This window comes from Lepus europaeus, chromosome 8 (genome assembly GCF_033115175.1).
Source record: "Lepus europaeus isolate LE1 chromosome 8, mLepTim1.pri, whole genome shotgun sequence".
In the NCBI taxonomy this organism is placed as follows: domain Eukaryota; kingdom Metazoa; phylum Chordata; class Mammalia; order Lagomorpha; family Leporidae; genus Lepus; species Lepus europaeus.
This window is the reverse complement of record NC_084834.1, coordinates 109,935,191-109,955,608: the sequence shown is the minus strand read 5'-3', so window position 1 is coordinate 109,955,608 and position 20,418 is coordinate 109,935,191. Positions and strand designations below refer to the sequence as shown.

The following is a 20,418-nucleotide window of genomic DNA, read 5'->3' as shown; positions in this document are numbered from 1 at the left end:
AAAGAATGAAAGGATGATTTGCTAACTAATGCCGCTCAGATAATGTCACTCAGATGTTCATTTTTCTTTACCGAAAGCTCTAAATCCAAGTCACTCATTTACCTAATGGTAAATCCATTTGGACCACAGATGGTAATGATAATGAATTAAAGACTGCCACCCCTCTGCCAAAAAAGTCCTCAAAATATAAGCAATGATTTTAAAAAAAATAATTCTCCTTCTACACTCCTTATAAAGTTTAGAGGCATCATAAACTCTCAAACATTTCTCAGTAAAGAGTAAAAAGGAAAGCTAGATATAAATCTTAAAAATATAAGCTAGAAACATCATACCAAACAAAATTCTTTAGCTCTTTCCATACTACAAAGACATTTTTGCTCCAATCGTAATTTTTCATTCTTTATACCATTCACAGTCGTCACATCCTTAGTGAATCATTCCAAATTTTGAATTCCCTAATAGACCACATATGCTCTTTAATTGCTTATGTTAGAACAAACTGTTGCTTTTGCTTTCAATAATCCATCTTCAGGGGCCAGAGTTGTGGTGTAACAGGTTAAACCTTCACTTGTGGTGCCAGCATCCCATACGGGCACCGGTTCAAGTCCCAGTTGCTCCACTTCTGATCTAGCTCCCTGCTTATGTTCCTGGGAAAGGGGGGTTCAGCTCAGCTCTGGCCATTGAGGCCTTTTGGGGAGTGAACCAGCAGACAGAAGACCTCTCTCTTTGTCAAATATTACACATTTGAATTAGTATGCCCAAAGTACTCTGTAAAAATTCTTATTGTAGGAGCAGATGCTATAGCATGATGGGTAAAGCTGCCACCTGCAGTGATGGCATCCCATATGGATGACACTTTGAGTTCTGGCTGTTCCACTTCTGATCCAGCTCTCTGTTATGGCCTGGGAAAGCAGAAGAAAATGGCCCAAGTGTTTGGGCCTCTGCACCTGTGTGGGAGACCTGGAAGAAGCTCCTGGCTCCTGGGTTCAATCAGTGCAGCTCCGGCCATTGCAGCCATCTAGGAGTGAACCAGCGCATGGAAGATATCCCACCCCCTGTCTCTCTGCCTCTCTGTAACTCTTCCTTTCAAAAATAAATAAATCTTTAAACAACAAGAAAATTCTTACTGCAACAATTTTATTGTATTTTAATTCATGATTAACATGTAAGCTTACCTTAGCAGACTATCAACTTGTTGAGAGCAGTGCCATTTGATAAAGATATATAACAAAATACTAACAGGTATTAACATATATGGCATATTGATGTTCTATCGCACTGTTAACACCTTACTGTTATTTTTGTGTTCAACATCTATGGGCACAAACTGTTTGTAGACAGGAAACAAAGTTTCAAAAAGTACAAACAAAGGTGACAAAACAAGTATCTGAGCATGGAATTGAACTCACGTCTTTCTAAAGCCAAGATTAGGTCCTTAACTGCAACTTCACTGACATAAAATATCCAGTTATTAATAGGCATTCAATAAGTATGCACTAAATTAAGAAAATTTAGTAACAGGAGAAATATAATTCACAAAACATATCATTTTGGAGGTTTTAAATATTGGCTACCTCTCAAAAGCATTTTTTAAAATTATTTGCAGCAAATTTAAATTCAACTTATCAATACACTTCTCACCCACACATTCCTCTCATCTGGGTAGCATACAGTAAAGGATTTCTAAATGCTACTCTTAATTTTCCGAAAGATATAAGGATCCTTATAAAACAATATAAGGCAAATAATGCCTTAACTAATATTTAACAGTGATTAACTTCAATTAATAAAGTAGAAGAAGCAGAGAGGATAAAAAATGACAAAAGAAAAAAAAAGAGTAGAGCAAAGGAAGTTGGACATATTCGATTGAGTTTGGGGGATACTTGTAGCATTAAATGGGGTCCAGGGAGGCCTCTTTAAGAAATGTAAAGACCAGGGGTGAGTAGAAGAAAAGAGTTCCATGTTAGAACATGAGTGGAGTGTTTAAGGAAAAGTAAGGAGGCCTGTGGAGTTGGAATACTTGAGTAAGGATGACAAAGAGGGAAGGAATTTAGAGGAATAACTGGGAACCATATCATTAGGGCCCTGGAGACCACTGTAACTACTTTGACTTTTTTTTGTTGTTCTCTTTCTTCCTTTTGGCTTCTGCTCAAACATTACCATACCAGATAAGACTATGAAAGGCAGAGGGAACACTAAGACTATAAACATAAGAGAGCAACTCAGTATCTTCACTCTCTGTATTTCCTTTTCTTAGTTTCTCTACAGCACTCTATCACTATTTGATATACTTGTCAATCTGTTATACACACTCCTGAAGTAGGACAGGACTTTGTATTGCTCATTGCTCTATCCCTCACAATGCTCACCACAGTATTTGAGACATTAGCTGAAAAGTTGATTCTGGACTACAATAAAACTCACAAGAGGGTCTGTAAACCTATGAATTTCTCTTGAGTGGAAGTCTTTTGGACTTTATCTGGCATACTCACTATCTTTATTTAGGCCATTAGAGAAGAATGATTCTTTTATCTTAATTTCAATAATTTCTATACTTCATTTTTCAGTGTGTGTCCAGCTTATATTTCATTTTTTGAATATTTTGCATATAATGTTTAATACTTACGTTAATTTCAATCTTTTTGCATGACCAGGCATAACAGGAACATAAAGCATTTTGACTCCCTGTACCACCATTGTTGGTTCAATGCCGTACTTCTCCTAAATACCCAAAAGTGAAACAATCAAGGCCTCATACATATGGAAAACACGTTTTATAACCAGCAAGAAAGAGCCAACTTTTGCTAAATATTATAATCTCCAATAAAGATATGGGTAAAAACTACAGCGATCCCATTTTACCTAGAGTTCACTATTGAAGGTCAAAATTTGAAGGAAAATTCCAGAAGGAAACAATCTGTAAATTTAAATTGCGTGCTGTTCTGAGTAGTATGATGAAATTTCATGCCTTCACATTCCATCCCACCTTGGGTGAAAATCATGCTTTTGTCCAGCATGCTCATGCTGTATTTGCTGCCCTCTCAGCAGCCATCTCAGTTTCTACATTAACTTTTATGGTATTGCAATGCTTTTAAGAAACCCTTAGTTCATTTAATAGTGGCACCAAATCACAAGAATCATGATTCTGCCAATTTGGATATGTTAAATAGAAGCCATGAAGTTCTTCATTTAAATGAAATGATGAAAGGTCTTGACTTAAGGAAAGCAAAAAATATATGCTGAAGTTCCTAAAATCTATAGTATAGTAAGGAGAGAATATATCCACATAACTTTTATTATAATAGTAAAAATATTTTTTATTATTAGTTTTTGTTGCTCTCTTACTGTGCCTACTGTATAAATTAAACTTCATCATAGGGATGTATGATAGGAAACAATATAGTGCCTAGACAATTTGGTGCTTTGTGGTTTCAGCCATCCACTGTGGTTCTTGGAATATATATCCATGAATAATGGGGGACTAATGTAAACAGAAATGAGACTCAAATTTCTAATGAAACAAGTGAATAAAAGTATCTCACTTTTACTGCATTTATGAAATCCAATAGGGTGAAATCTTCTTTTCCATGTATAGTCCATCTGTCCCAAATTGTAAATGAGATTCCATTTCTATAACAGAAAAATATTCAGAACACAAACATTTACGTTCTCTTCCCTTTAGTAACAGTTTTAATAGAAATTAATGTAGGCAAAAAGGGACAACTTCTAAAATATTTTATAACTTAATTCATCACCACATCAAGACAACCACTTTTACTAGTACTTTATTGATCTGTTCAGTGCCCCATCATGAGTTGGTATGTCTTAGTGACGGAGTGTGCTCTCTCTCTTTTTAAACAGCCATGTGTGAGTTTCAATGTGTGGATGCCCCAGTCCCCTATTACTACCAATCATTTTTGGCTATGATACACAATGCCCAAATGAACATCCTGAACACATATAATGTGTGCAAATTTGAAATACTAAGTTATGTCTCTTACAGATTATACTTTTGTACTATCATTAGTACTGTATCGGAATGTTTGCTTTCTCATATCCCTGTTAATATTGTCTCCTTTCTCATATCCCTGTTAACTGTCTCCACAAGTTCATGGTTGTTCAAATCCAGAAAGTGAAAATCAGAAGTCCATGGAATTGTTTTGCTTCATCACAAGCTTCTAGAATTCGATTCTGAATCTCATGATCCACAGTCATACACCTAGAGTGTCTGCTGATTCTTTTGGGTTAGGCAGACACAGATAAACTGTAAAACCATTAAGAAAATACAACCTAAACAGTGTAGCAGATGAAAGTGTTTTGAGCATTCTGTGGCTAGTTTAGTCAGAAATGCTTCATTAAGATGAGGTCTGATTTAGTCTTGAAGTAATGACAAGGATTTACATTTACAGAAAGAAAGGAGAGGTGAGCAAGTACTTTTACCTCTAAAAAGGTAACTTTTATTTCATTTTCATTATACAGGAAAAACAGACCTTCAAACACACCTGATTTCAGTTTTTCTCACTTCAGATGTCTCTGTAAACACTAGAATTGGAATGGCTAGGTTAAGAAAACAATTTTTGTAAGCTTCAAATGGATAGCCACCAGCCACTTTGATCATCTCCAGGGCAACCTAGATAAAAGAAGGTGATTTAATTATACAAATAGTCTAAAACTATTCATGATCTTAACTGGGTTTATTCAATTTTCTCATGTTTGTTTTAAGAATAACTTTGGAGTAGTGGTATAATATGGTATAATAACTTGGGCTATACTAAAGCTTTTGAGTCATTAAAATGAAAGATATTGACTCCTTAAGAGTGCAGATGACATTTTATTCAAGAAAACAGAACAGCTGCTTTTGTATGGGCTACAAAGATGATAGAAAGGATTATAGCCTAAAAGAAAAACTATAATTTAATGTTGAATTTATTTCTCAGTTTCTAATTTTTATGGATTTATTTCAGAGGCAGAGAGACATAGAGAAAGAGGGAACTCCCGTCCTCTAGTTCACTCCCATGATGCCTGCAATGGCCAGTGGTAGGCCAGGCTGAAGATGGAAGCCAGGAACTAAATTTAGGTCTCCCAAGTGAGTCTGACAGGAACTCAATTACTTGAACCGTAACTTATGCCTTGTAGGGTCTGCATTAGCAAGATGTTAAGAGTTGGCAGTAGAGTTGGGTATTGAACCCAGGTACTCTGATATGGCATGTGGGGTATCTTAAATGCTCGGCCAAATGACAGATTTCTGAGTTTATTTTTTATGTTAAAATGCTTATATACATAAAAACCTCAAAGCATACATTACTATATTCTCCCAAATATCTTGATATTTTAAATTGTAAGATCCAATATTTATTCCTCCATCTCTAAGATCTCTAAGTAATTAGCTGGAGTTGGTAAAATGGGAAGATCAGAAAGAAGCAATGAAAAAGGCATATTTTTATTTAAAGAATCATAAACTCACCAAGCCAGAAACCGCAGCAGTAGATGTTGCTATGGCAGGTATAATTTTCCCAGCGATTCGCTTTGTTTTGAAACGGTCAGCTGGTTCAATGCTATACATTTTGGCACGAAGATTGGAGGCCGCTGTGATGAAATCTATGTGTCCATTACTATCATCATCCTTTTCAAAGGAAAGCACTGCCATTTGAAGGTCACCTGATAACAACCAGAACAAAGTTCCCTAAGTGGCAAAGCTTTTCCTAGTTAAAAAGCAATGAGTTGATGACCTTTTTTTTTTTTTTCAAAGATTTATTTATTTGAAAGAGTTACAGAGAGGCAGAGAGAGAGAGAGAGAGAGAGAGAGGGCTTCCATTCACTGGTTCACTCCCCAAATGGCTGTAATGACTGGAGCTGAGCCAATCTGAAGCCAGGAGCCTGGAGCAGGGGGCCATGGACTTGGGGACTTGGGCCATCTTCTACTGCTTTCCTATATATAGCACAGAGGTGGACTGCAAGTGGAGCAGCTAGGACTCAAACTAGTGCCCATATGGGATGCCAGCACTGGCTCCTGAGCTCACTACATTTGAGATTCTATTTTGTGGCTGCACCCACATGGGCCTAGCCACAGCCATTATAAGGCCATTTTGGGAGTGAACCAGAGGATGGAAGATCTCTCTCTCTCTCTCTCTGCCTTTCCCCTCCCCTCTCTGTAACTCTGCTTTTCAAATAAATAATCTTATTATTTTTTTAAGATGAACAGTTACTTTCCTCATGATGAAGAAATCAACTAACACTAATGTTATTATTTAATTCTACAAACTTTTGGTGTAGAGCTTAGTGAAAATAGTAATTCACTCAATTCAAAACATTTTAATAAATACTTTCTCTTACTTTTGGTAGCTTTGTTAGATGAAATAGCCTTTTCCAGTTGGAAAACAGCATTCCTCTCATCTTCACTGCTAACAGGAACATGCTCCGGTTTCCTTGCCGTTTCATCTGTTTGAACAACCTTCAAACACACAAACATATTTGTTAATTTTATCACATTTTGCATCTAAATCTGGTTACCACTTTCCTATTAAACAGATCAAAAAGAAAAAACATTTCCTCCAAGTATTTTAATCAGATTGTTAATCATTATGGTCCAGTATATTTTATATTTTCCTTTAGTAATTAGCATTTTATTATTTATATATGTGTTTATCTTTTCAAGGTAGCATGTAAACACTATGAGAACCCCATATCTAAAACAACTTTTTTTTTAAAGAAATTTAAGCCATAGAAGAATATTTATTGTCATGTGAAAATGTTAATATGCTCCTATATGAAATATAATTGCATACTTACAAGCATTTGTTTGTAGTTCATTTCTACCCCACTGAAATGTAAGAGCAACAAGGGCAAGAATTTTGCTCACTGTGGTGTTCTCCAGGTTTAGATTGGGACTTGACACAAGTAGAAAATCAATATATATTTGCTGAATGAATGAAACATACCTTATTGGAAGGCTTGAACTCCTCAATCTTTACTTCTGCAAGAATATTCAGGAGGGCATCTGCTGATAAGCCCTGTTTTTCAAAAAATTCATTTTATCAATAACTTATTAGTCCAATTTTGAATTCTAAAGCTAAAACAACCATTAAAAGGTCCTTTATCATATGAAAATTCCTTGAAAATACTGAATATTTAGATAAGAATCATTTGAGACAATTTATCTTTATTTCTAGAGAAATATCACTCTTACAGGTTCCTGTGGGATGTTGGAAGAGGGAGTGAAAAAAGCACTAATTAGACAACAAACCTGAACTCTTAGTTCTTTTTATAATTTGTAAGAAGTTAGTTTCTGAATATAAGACTGAGTGCCTTGAGATCCAGGACTACTGTTTTCATTTCCTCAATTTCAATGTTTTACAAAGTTCCCTGCACAATATGATACTCAATAAATTAAATAAGTAAAAAAATTTATACCTTGAGAAGCTGAAAAATATCTGAATGGTTCAAGATGAACTTAAGATAAATTTAAAGCTATTAAAGACACTTTCATTATAAAGAAGCTGCTTAGAAAACACTGAGGTACACTGCTTTTGAGGTTAATTACCATTCACATCATAAAACTACCACTCTTATGCACAAAAAGAATACCAAACTACATGCCCCTATTTTTATCAGATATATGTGGAATATTTTGTTTGTATAAACTCGAAGGAGGATCAATCCACAACAGGCATTTTAATCTGAAACCAAAATAGTGTTATTTATGGATCTGGTTCATATTTCTCCATTTAGCCTGCCTAAAAGTGCACCAATGTGTTTAGTTCTAATATACATATATGAAGAAAAATTCAGTTATGCATATGTGTCTCTCAACGCTATATTTGAGTCTTGAGATCAGAATAGGGAGCTTTTTTACTGCCAAGGGCCATTTGGATATTTATAACATTATTCAAGGGCCATACAAAATTATCAACTTATATTGGCCTACTATCGATTTATTGAATTTTGAATGCTTCCTGTGGTTGTCTTGGCATGGCCAGAGCAAATGATTTCATGGGCCTTATGTGGACTGTGGGCTAGCGTTCCCCACAGATGATATCTAAAGAATGAGTGTGATGATAAAGGTAAAGAAATGTCAATAAAAGGGTGCATTTTCAGATTTCTGGGAAAATATGTAAGTTAATATTACAATGTAAGTAAAAAAGTTTATAAAGTGACTCTAAGAGGAATACTTTGAAATTACTATGAAATGGTTTAACTTATCTTTTTAGAATAATTAACTGAAGCTGATTAACAGGTTATAAATATTTTAAAAATAAGATATGTTTTCCAAATATTGTTATTTTATTACTTAAAATACAGAAAAGAAATATTTGATTTTCTTCTATTTGGTAAAACTGAAGTGAGTGTTTAGCTTCTATTATGAGTCTTAAATATTAAAGGAAGTCAGAAAGGACATGGAAAATGATAACCATATGGATCAAAAATTTTATTTTTTTAAAATTTTATTTATTTATTTATTTTGACAGGCAGAGTTAGACAGTGAGAAAGACAAAAAGAAAGGTCTTCTTTTTTCCTTTGGTTCACTCCCCAAGTGGCCGCTACGGCCAGCGTGTCGCGGCCAGCGCGCTGTGCCGATCTGAAGCCAGGAGCCAGGTGCTTCTCCTGGTCTACCATGTGGGTGCAGGGCCCAACGACGTGGGCTATCCTTTACTGCCTTCCTGGGCCACAGCAGAGAGCTGCACTGGAAGAGGAGTAACCGGGACAGAATCCGGCACTCCAACCGGGACTAGAACTCAAGGTGCTGGCGCCGCAGGTGGAGGATTAGCCTAGTGAGCTGTGGCACCAGCTGATCAAAAATTTTTTGCATTAAAATAAGCTTATCTTTTAATTCTATTTTTCCATGAACTTTTTGAAGTACTTTCATATGTTAGAATGGGCATCAATACAACAAAACAAAGTTTATATATAAAAGAATCTTATAACCAAAAAAACCCCCATATTCTGATGCAATCGTATGATTTGTCACTCATCATTTGCTAGGATTTGAAATGTATCTTACCTCTTCTGTAAATGGAATGCAATACACCGTAGCATATAGTTTTGCAGCATTCTGAAGAAAACTGAGGTGCCTTTTGAAAAAAAAAAAAAGATTAAAAGTACAGTTTGAAACATGGTGTTTTAACTCTTAGGACTTATAGTCTTGAAAATATTGTTTGAAGAAAAATATTCAAAGATTTTTTTCAAAAAATTTATTTATTTATTAGAAAGTCAGAGTTACACAAAGAGAGATGGAGAGGCAGAGACAGAGAGAGAGAGAGAGAGAGAGAGAGAGAGGTCGGTCTTCCTACAACTGGTTCACTCTCCAATTGGCTACTACAGCCGGAGCTGTGCTGAACCGAAGCCAGGAGCCAGGAGCCTCTTCTGAGTTTCCCACGCTTGCGCAGGGGCCCAAAGACTTGGGCCATCTTCTACTGCTTTCCCTGGCCATAGCACAGAGCTGGATTACAAGTGGAGCAGCCAGGACTCGAACCAACACTGGGATGCTGGCACTGCAGGCAGTGGTTTTACCCACTACGTCATAGCAATTTTTGTTATAGGATTATTGTTTTAAAAGTTAGACAATGCAATTTTAGTCTAGATGAAAATACAGCATAAGTCTTTATGACTTGAAATGTTTATCCCTGGCTGGTGCCGTGGATCACTTGGCTAATTCTCCGCCTGTGGTGCTGGCACCCCGGGTTCTAGTCCCGGTTGGGGCGCCGGATTCTATCCCGGTTGCCCCTCTTCCAGGCCAGCTTTCTGCTATGGCCCGGGAAGGCAGTGGAGGATGGCCCAAGTGCTTGGGCCCTGCACCCGCATGGAAGACCAGGAGGAAGCACCTGGCTACTGGCTTCGGATTCAGCACGCCAGCTGTGGCAGCCATTTGGGGGGTGAACCAACGGAAGGAAGACCTTTTTCTTGTTTCTCTCTCTCATTAACTCTGCCTGTCTAAAAAAAAAAAAGTTTATCCTCAAAAACACTAATATTCAGGTAGTGATTATGAAGTAGAAAAATTTCAATAGAAAGAAAATTCATTTTAATTCATTAGAAGACATTATTAGACTTGAACTTAAAGAGTACATGATCATATTTAAACTCAGCAAGTGAATTTGTTTAAAAAATAAAAAAGTTAAGGATTAGGGCCGGTGCTGTGGAGTAGTGGGTGAAGCCACTGCCTATAGTGCTGGTATCCCATGTGGGTACTGGTTCGAGTCCCAGCTGCTCCACTTCCAATCCAGCTCTCTGTTGTGGTCTGGGAAGGCAGTGGAGGACGGCCCAGGTCCTTGGGCCCCTGCACTCATGTAGGAGACCGGAATAAGTTTCTGACTTCTATATTCAGACTGGTGCAGCTCTGGCCATTGAGGCCTTCTGGGGAGTAGGATGTCTCTCTGTCTTTAAGTTTGCCTTTCAAATAAATGGATAAATCTTTAAAAAAAAAAAAAAAGTTAAGGCTTAGAGAAGGAGCAGCTCAGAATAAGGTGACATGGGGCCGGCGTTGTGGCATAGATTAAGCTGCAGCCAGCAATGTTGGTATTTCCAAATAAGCACCAATTCGAATCTTGACTGCTCCAATTCTGATCCAGTTCTCTGCTAATATGCCTGGGTAAGCAGTGGAAGATGGCCTGAGTTCTTGGGTTCCTGCTACCCACGTGGGAGATCTGGGTGGAGTCCAGACTCCTGCCTTTGGCTTGGCCCAGCTTTGCCATTTGAGGAGTGAACCGGTGGATAGAAGGTCTCTCCCTCTCTCTCCTTGTCTCTCTCTCTAACTCTGCCTTTCACATAAATAAGTAAATCTTAAAAAAACAAACAAACAAAAAAACCAAAAGAATAACCTGAAGCCTACAATATACACCAAGTGAGAATATTAAGCAGTTACTTGCATAAAAGATTAATTAGTAATTAATATTTAACTATAGTGTATACATATATGTGTGAATATGTCTATCTGATACAGTTTATTCAGGTATTCAGAGACCAAATCCTTTGAAAATTAATTTGAAATCATTTATGGTGATGCTCAGTAATATTTTCTTCCATGTAACTAAAGATTCTTTGCTCCATTAAATATAAAAACATTTATTTTAGTTTTACTTTTGTATAGACAAATGTAAATCTTAAAAAAAGATGATTTTGGTTTCTTCCAAGCAGATATAAATAATTAAGTTATTTGCCATGTAAATAAATGGCTTCACATTTGTGTGGGAAGGTTGTAACTGGCTTTGCTGGTCAAGATGACTTCTGAGTAACTCTTGGGAATGCAATCATTTCACATTAAAGATCCTGAGGTTTTGTACAGCTATGAAATTTACACAGTTAAACTAGATATAAATACTTACAAAGGTTCATTTAAATCAAATTTTATTGGAGAAGGTGGCCTCTTTGGTGATTGCCAAAATAAACCTAACAAAAAGATATAAATATCATTTCTAATGCATATAGCCAGTAATAAATTACATTTAAATTTCTTCTCAACATCTGGTTATACTTACTGCCATCTTTTAATCTTGTGTCGAGGGGAAAACAATGAAGAAGCTGAAGAGCCTAAAGAAAAAATAATCAAACACAAGAAATCTACTACTTAATATTTACTATATGAAGAAAAAATATTTTTCAGAATACATTTTATGTAATATTAAGATGCACATGCTTCATAAATTAAAGTACTGACGACAGGATGTAGAATCCTAGTCTCCCCTGCATTTTATCTATCCATTCTTCTGTCATTGCCCACTGTACCTGAAAAAACTTCTAGCATTTTTTAACAACACTTAGTTTTTTTGCATTTATAACAAGCAATATAATTACTTAATTTCTTTGTTTATAAATGGTAGCATATTTTAGATATCACTTTGCTCTTTTCAAAGAGTTAACCCTTAAAGGAAACAATGAAATCAGTAAAAATAAATAAGATTTTATAATTTGAAAAGATATAACATTTGAGATTTGTTTCAAAATCATCTGGAGGCAAGTGAGAAAGGGCAGGGATGTGGATGACACGGATGATCTGAGTTGATTATCACTAAACCTGAGTTATAAGTAGATTACGATTACATCATACTATTTCCTCTGTATGTCTGTGGTTGAATTTTCTCTGTAATTAAACAAAACAATTTTTACAAAAACCCACAGCAGAAGTAAAAAGTACTCTTTAATAAAATTTTGAAACAGATAGGTCATTGATAATAAGGGTAAGAACAATGTGAATGAAGTCACATTTACAGGGTAAGGAAGTATAGACCATTTTTACAAATGCAGAGCCAGGAAAGAAGATTTAAAGATAGGATAAGCCTAATTAAAAGATTTAAAAATAATGAAGTTGCTTTATATTCTGATATGTAAGAGCCTAAAGACAAGGAGAGACTAAAGAGTGTAGGATACATTCTAGTAACTGTGCATAATGGGAGGTAACATTAACAGCTATAGTGATTATTTGTGCTGTGCTCTGTTCTAAACATGTTTTACATGTATTTACTCAATTGATTCTCACCACTACCCAATATATTAGATAACAAGCTATTATCTCTATTTCACATTAGAAGAAATAGAAATAAAATATGATCATCAAAGTAGGAATGGCAAAATTTCAATTTTCTCAATCTCCTGCCTCTATTCTGAACTAATCTGAACATTCTAGACAAAAATATATTCTTCATTCTCTAGAGAAAAAAGCTATCTAAAATCTAGCTTTGTACATAAGACAAGATCAATTAAATGCATAATTAAGAAGCCAATGAGTAAAATTTAAATATATCTTTTTAAGCAGTAACATTCAAAGAGAATATGTCATGTGTGTAGACCCTGTTTTCACTCAACATATTTATTTTTGAAAAGCTTGCTAAAAGAAAGGGTAGACATTTCAGGACAACAAAATAAATAGTATTAACTAAATGAGCCAAGATCAACCTTTTTAAAATGTTTCATACTGCATGCTTACCTTGTGGTTAAAATACTTCTCAAATTTTAATCTTGCTAATTCTACACACTGAGACCAGTTTCTTGGTCTTCTGCTAAGTAACTTAATAACTTGAAAACAGCCTTCTAAGCTGTGTCCATTTTGCATCTTCTAGAATGGGAGATAGAAAAAATTAATACAACTCCAATAAACACATACACTCCAAAAGTATTAGTCAAAGTCTTAAGTGCTTTATGACTTTATCCTTCTTCGTTTTTTTTTTTAACCTCAAGCTCCTTGTCTCTACCTTTCTCCTCTCCCTTTGAATCTGTTTTTTTGGAAGTGGGGGAGTGAAACGAAAGTAGACAGCACATGAACTTTTAACTCAGATTTACTGTCTATTTATAAAATATTTACTAGAACTTCACTTTTTTTTTTCCTCCAAAGAGTTTAACAAGCCTTTTAATTATTAGCAGCTTTTCTATAATAATTATTATACTTTTATTAGGTTAAATTATATGAATTGGTGTTTTATGGATCAAATACAAATATCAACATTTTCATTGATTTCAACCAAACTAAAAAAAGTATCACATATGACTCCCTTTAAGATTCCTGATGTATTATTTTGGTTTTTTTTGAACAAACTAATATTTTAATCACTCTTTTGGAGACAAGAGTAAACTGCTGGTAAGCAACTTGAAATTCAGATTATACTGACACAAAGTGTGAGGTCTGTATTAAAAAGCATCAATTTTGGGTGGCCCAGCAGGTTAAGCCTCCACCTGTGAGGCTGGCATTGTATTATGAGCAGAGTGCCAGGAACTCCACTTCAGATCCAGCTCCCTGCTAATGTGCCTGGGAAAGTAGTGGAAGATGGTCCAAGTATGTGGGCCTCTGCCACCTACGTGGGAGATCAGGATGGAGTTTCAGGCTCCAAGCTTCAGCATGCCTGAACCCCAGTTGTTGCTGCCATTTGGGAAGTGAACCAGCCAGTAGATGGAAGATCTCTCTTTCCCTCTCTTAACTGCCTTTCAAATAAATAAATCTTAAAAAAAAAGAAATAAATTTTTACCTGTAAGACATCTTCTGCAGATGGATAGGTTTGCCAAAATTTGTTAAACAGTGAAGGCTTATGGGAAAAGGAACTTTCAAACTATAAAGAAGTACAGGAAAAAAATTACAAATAGAAGTGTGTCTAAAAGTTGGAAATATCTTCTTCCCTACTTCAAAGAAAACAAATTCCTTGAAAAGGAAATTTTACCTTATCTCTTGCCCACTGTATAGTATGTTCAATAGCAGCCGGAAAGGATTTTAGAGTACAAAATGGTATTTCCTCTTCTGGGGGATCCCGCTAATTTGTAAGATATAACAGTAGATATTTAAGAGAAGCAATGACATATTTTTATCGATTCCATGTACTTTTGAATTTTATGACCATTAAAAAAATCCATAATCAAATAAAATACAACCGCACATCTTTATCTTCTCTCTTCCAGGCAGTAAGAGGAAAAGTTAGTCAATTCTTTTGACAATTTATTTGTTAATAGCAATGTAATGACAATCATGAATCCTATTACCATTTATTTTCTATGCACTCATACTGGCACAGTATGGCATACTATGCAGTACTCAAGAAGACAACCACATATATTCATGTTTTTTCTGAAAAAGTCAAGGTGACATTTAAACTTATAGTACTGCCTACTATAAAAGTTAATTCAAGGATTTGTAACATAGTGTTCAGCAAATCATGAGTTTCTTTAGGATCAGGAATCATTGTCTATCTGTGAAGCTTGGTACAACTTCTTACAGAAAGTTTGTATTCAGTAAATGACATGTATAAGCTGTGTCATCTAAAGAAGTCCATCTTCTATTAGAGGGTTTATTTAGCCTAGGTTTATTGGTTTAACCAATATAAAATGAATCACCTTGTTTTTATTTAGAGACTTATATTTAGTTTGTTGGTTGATGAAATACTGCTAAATACTTTATAACAAAGAAGGAAACCAGAATAGTATTATATTCTGGTTTTTATGAGTTTCAAGTCAGAAGACAGATAACAAAGTTTATATAATTTTCTCCATTCAATGTCCAAATTAAACTTGTCAGTTTCAGTCTGTTAAAATACTTTCATTATATTATATATAAATGTCTTATTTCATGAGACTACATGGTAAAAATAAACCTTTTAAAAATTTCAAAACATACCAGACCAAACATAGGCATTAAGTAAACATATATTCAAACTAAATGCCCGTCAACTGAAGACTAGATAAAGAAACTGTGGGATATATACTCTATGGAATATTACACAGTGGTTAAAAAAAATTAAATCTAGTCATTTGCAATGGGTGTGAATCTGGGTGGATGAATCTGGAAAACATCATACTTAGTGAAATAAGCCAGTCCTGGGGCACAGGTACTAGTTGTTCTCCCTGATCTGTGATAACTGATAGAGGGGGTCTGTAGAAGTATAATTGACACTTTGAGAAGCAATGACTTGAACAGCCCTTGTCTTGAATGTTGAGGAACAGTTTTGTTTTTTTTTTTTCTTTTCTTAATGGCAAATGGGACTGGGAATGGGTAAGGGAGGAGGGGGAGGAGTGGGAGTTGGAGTGGGAGGAATCACTATATTTCTAAAGTTGTACTTGTGAAATTTGTACTCATTAAATAAACAGTTTCTTTGGGAAAATAAGGGAAAACAAAAAACAAATATATATAAAGACCTAGAAATATACTTGGCATAAAATAGGTTTTCATTCATATGTTAATTCATTCAAAAACATTTATTAATATATACTATGTCAGTATTGTAGGCACTGATGATTCGGCAATGGACAAAAACTGCTGCTCTTAAGAACTATCAGGGAATGGACACAGGTGGACATCCTGACAAAGTACGTCCTATGGTGATAAATGAGAAAAAAAAAAAGCAAAAAAAAGCTGCATGGGGCTGGCACTGTGATGCAGAAAGTTAAGCCACTGCTTGTAACACCAGCATCTCATGTGGACTCAGGTTCAGGTTCTGGCTATTCCAATTCTGATCCAGCTCCTGGTTCACACACCTGGGAAGGTAGGGGAAGACAGCCCAAGTGTTTGGGCCCCTGTCATCCATGTGGGGTATGCAGGGGAGGCTCCTAACTCCTGGCTTTGGCTCAGTCCACCACCAGCTGTTGTGGCCATTTGGGAAGTGAACCAGTGGATGGAGGATTTCTCTCTATTTGTTTCTCCCTTACTCTCTCTAACTCTGCCTTTCAGGTAAATGGATGGATCTTTAGGAAATAAATAAATAAATAAATATTATGTTTGTAAAAAATATAATTCTTTCCTTTTTCACAGTCTTTAAATCATAAGCCTACAAATATTTCTTAGACTATTTTCAGCTCTGACAGTCCTTCAAAAGTCACTTTTGAGAGTTAAAATATCTTATATGTTTCATTTATGTAAAATATACACATATACATGCTTTGGTCCCAGCATGAAGATTTTCATTAAGATTTTAGATGGGTCACCAGAGTTTGCACTTTTATCAATATTTCTGACAAAGCATGCTAGAAGTGTGAATTCCTAATGAGAAGAAACAATATTAGAAAAGGTACAAAATGACTACATCTACCTTCTTTGTTCTTTATACACCTGCTAATCTAACATAAAATATCAGAGGAACAGTAAATGAATAAAATTTTACAGGTTTGTTCTCTCTCATGCTAAAATTTTAATACTTCTTGTCAAAGACTGTTAGAATGGTAATCAAAAAGCTCTAAGAACTCTTTAATTAACAAACAATTATTCTTAGGTGTTTAAACTTAACTGAAAAGTGATCCCTGTTAAGAGTGGGAATAAGAGAGGGAGGAGATCTACAGTTCGGCACATGCTCACTTGGACTTACTCCTAATGGTAGAGCTAGGTACGTGCCAGGGGATTCCAAATCAATCCCATCAAGGTGGCATGTACCAATGCCATCTTACTAGTCAAACTGATTACTTTAAGTTCATAATTGATCATATAAATAGGATTAAGTGCCAAAGGGATCACATAAACAAGACTAGTGTCTGCTAATAATAACTAACAGAAGTTAAAAGGAGAGAACGATCCAACATGGGAAGTGGGATACACAGCAGACTCATAGAACTGCAGATGCCCTAAACAGCGCTCTGGCATCAGAATCAGCCCTTAAGGCATTTGGATCTGGCTAAAAAGCCCATGAGAGTTTCTCAGACATGGAAAGTCAAGACACTGTGGCAAATAAAACAACCTAAATGAATGATCTCAGTGAGTAAGATCCCAGTGAAAAGAACGGGCCATCAAAGAAGGAGGTACCTTTCTCTGAAGGGAGGAGAGAACTTACACTTTGATTATGGCCTTGTCTAAATAAGGTCGGAATTTGTGAATTCAAGAGGCTTCCTTAGCCTTTGCAGCTCATGACAAGTGTCTTGAGTAATTACTGATGTCATAACTAAGATTGTCATTGTTAAAACAACAACGGGAGTCACTGTGCACTTACTCCCCATGTAGGATCTCAGTCCTTAATGTGTTGTACTATGTGAATTAACAGTAAAACCAGTACTCAAACAGTACTTTATACTTTGTGTATCTGTGTGGGTGCAAACTGTTGAAATCTTTACTTAGTATATACTAAGCTGATCTTCTGTATATAAAGATAATTGAGATGGGTTGGTTGTGGGTGTGAGGGAGGTTATGGGGGGAAATGCCACTATAATCCAAAAGTTGTACTTTGGAAATTTATATTTATTAAATAAAAGTTAAGAAAAAAAGAAGAAGTTCTAAGAAAAAATAGTCAACATAAAACTAATAATCTATAAAGACCAGATATAAAATTTTGACAATTAAAAATAAAAATATTTTTTAAAATGCACATGTACATCTGTATGGTAATAATTGGCCAAACAAAAAGAAAAGGACTCAGAAAAGTAAATCAAACTTTTTTGACTGATGAAGACAAAAAAGTTATGACATAAAAAGTTGACAGACATTTACTTCAAAATATCATTTCACTTACATGACTATTATAAGACTCAGTCAAATGAGGTACAATAACTTCTGTGTGTCCCTTAGTGCCCATTGTTCCAGAATCTAAGAGAGGTCGTAGATTTGCTAAGCAGCGGCTATTTGAAAACATAATAAGTAAAAAACTTAGGAGTGAGCAATAACAATGCAAACAAAGGACACCCTACCACTTCCTACTGACCATTTCACAGACTCAACACTCCCTGAATGTAATGTTTTAGAAAGTAGATACAATACCACAAAATAACACATTGATTTTTAGCATCCCACTCCCATACACAAATTTAGTTGCTCAACCTAGTCATTTTTGTCTCTCTCTTCGACTACTGTTAACTGAATCTTTGGCTCTTAACAGCGTTACCCTTTCTTCTCTTGCTTTCTATGTCTTCTTTGATGATTTTCAGACTGCCAAATTTGATACCACAATTTCTTTTCTCCCAAACACTATTAATCTTTTTGAATACTTAAAATTTCTATATTCTACATACTTTAATTTCTTCTTTTTCTCAAGATTATCAACTTTTTTTTTTTTCCCCCACAGGCAGAGTGGACAGTGAGAGAGAGAGAGACAGAGAGAAAGGTCTTCCTTTGCCGTTGGTTCACCCTCCAATGGCCGCTGCGGCTGGTGCGCTGCGGCCGGCGCACTGCGCAGATCCGATGGCAGGAGCCAGGTGTTTCTCCTGGTCTCCCATGGGGTGCAGGGCCCAAGCACTTGGGCCATCCTCCACTGCACTCCCTGGCCACAGCAGAGAGCTGGCCTGGAAGAGGGGCAACCGGGACTAGAACTTGGTGTGCTGGCGCCGCAAGGCGGAGGATTAGCCTAGTGAGCCGCGGCACCGGCCAAGATTATCAACTTTTCAATGCATTTTTCAACTGGTGAATCCTAATAATAAGGAGTCATACAAATGTAATAAAGTAAGGTATGTACAGTTGTAGTCATTCAACTCTTATTTCACAAGTATTTACTGAATAACACCATGAGTTAAGCACTGAGGACACAGTGAAACAACATAAACAGTCTTAGCATAAATGATTTAGTGAGGCAAAAAACATTAATATACATATAGATAAAAATAAGTACTACAAAGAAAAAAGTATAAAGTGCTTTGAAGGAATCCCATAAGATCTAATTTAAGCTTTAGCAGTTAAAGAAAATCTGTTTAAACAAAGTCATTTAGGCTAATCTGAAAGCATGAGGAAAAAAATTAAGTGAAGAGTAGGTAGGTAGATCCAGGATCAGAAGTTCTGGAGCAACGGAAACAGAATTTTTTGAGGCTGAAGAATAGTAGGTCAAGACCCTGAGATTAAAAAAAAAAAAAAAGTGGAGGTCTTTAAGAACTGAAAAATGGCACATGCAGTGCAATGCAGCTGTTTATCACTGCCCTCTCACCAGGCAATAGCTAAAGCAGCGAGTCTGGAGGGATCAGGAAATTTTAAGGCAGAGAGGTACACAGGTGATAAATATTCCATTAAAAACATTTAGGCACGTGACCAATTTTGATTGGAAAACATCAAAGGCTTTAGGTTTAGGGAGTACTAGAATAGGAACATAACGAACAATCAGAAAATCTAGTAACTTCTCAATAAGTAGTTGTGGGAAACAGTATTGAAAATTAAGGATAACTCTTTATGAACCTGAATTTTAAGAGCATACCTGTCTACATATCTCCTGGCTTCCACATTATCTAATGCTGTAATAATTATATCTTGCTTAGTATAGAACTCATCATTGTAAATGGTCTCAGTGGCTGGACATACTTTGTTCAGGTGTGCATCTATTTTTAATTGAGGATTTATTTTCAGAGTCGCATCAGCAGCAGTATAGCTTTTAGGTTTCTAAAAAAATAAAAAATAGAAGGAATAACATTAAAGAAAAAAGATGACTATGACTGAATATACATATTCTTATTACTTTAGAATAGTTGTGTGTGTGTGTATATATGTATACACACACACACAGAAGGTGAGAAAAAAACTAATGGATGAATTCATTCTTGGTTTGTGGAAATTATATTAATTGTAGTCACACTATATTTCATAATGCTCATTAGTAAAAATAATGTACATATTAATAAAAATCTGAATAATCTATATTTCATAGGTAAGTACCTCTGAGTTTTTTTTTTTTTTAAAGATTTATTTGAGAGGTAGAGTTACAGAGAGAGAGATAGAGAGAGAAAGGTCTTCCATCTGCTGGTTTACTTCCCAAATGGCCACAATGGGTAGAGCTGTGCGATATGAAACTAGGAGCCAGAAGCTTCCTCTGGGTCACCTTGGGTGCAGGGGCCCCAGCACGTGGGCCATCTTCTACTGCCTTTTTAGGCCATAGCTGAGAGCTGGATCGGAAGAGGAGTAACAGGACATGAACTGGTGCCCATATGAGATGCTGGCACTGCAGACAGAGGCTTAGCCTACTACGCTGTAGCGCTGGCCCCTTGAGATCTTATAACAGTTAAAAGTCCAATTACAAGCAGATTCCCCACTCCCCCCAGTAATGATGTTTGGTTAAGTGCCTA

The 20,418-nt window shown here is 35.8% G+C and overlaps 1 protein-coding gene across 3 annotated transcripts in view; it reads right to left on the bottom strand.

The window, feature by feature from the left end:
• UBA6 (ubiquitin like modifier activating enzyme 6) overlaps positions 1-20,418 on the bottom strand; it is a 94,189-nt gene that overhangs the window by 8,029 nt on the left and 65,742 nt on the right. For all 3 annotated transcript variants that reach the window (XM_062198779.1, XM_062198780.1, XM_062198783.1), the window contains 14 exons: positions 19,557-19,738; positions 17,895-18,000; positions 14,136-14,225; positions 13,947-14,027; positions 12,914-13,042; positions 11,469-11,520; positions 11,316-11,379; positions 8,999-9,068; positions 6,939-7,010; positions 6,334-6,451; positions 5,465-5,658; positions 4,503-4,630; positions 3,543-3,630; positions 2,627-2,721 (listed from right to left, as the gene is read on the bottom strand). In XM_062198779.1, the coding sequence (XP_062054763.1) occupies positions 2,627-2,721; positions 3,543-3,630; positions 4,503-4,630; positions 5,465-5,658; positions 6,334-6,451; positions 6,939-7,010; positions 8,999-9,068; positions 11,316-11,379; positions 11,469-11,520; positions 12,914-13,042; positions 13,947-14,027; positions 14,136-14,225; positions 17,895-18,000; positions 19,557-19,738 (1,469 nt within the window). The remainder of the gene's footprint in view (positions 1-2,626; positions 2,722-3,542; positions 3,631-4,502; positions 4,631-5,464; positions 5,659-6,333; positions 6,452-6,938; positions 7,011-8,998; positions 9,069-11,315; positions 11,380-11,468; positions 11,521-12,913; positions 13,043-13,946; positions 14,028-14,135; positions 14,226-17,894; positions 18,001-19,556; positions 19,739-20,418) is intronic.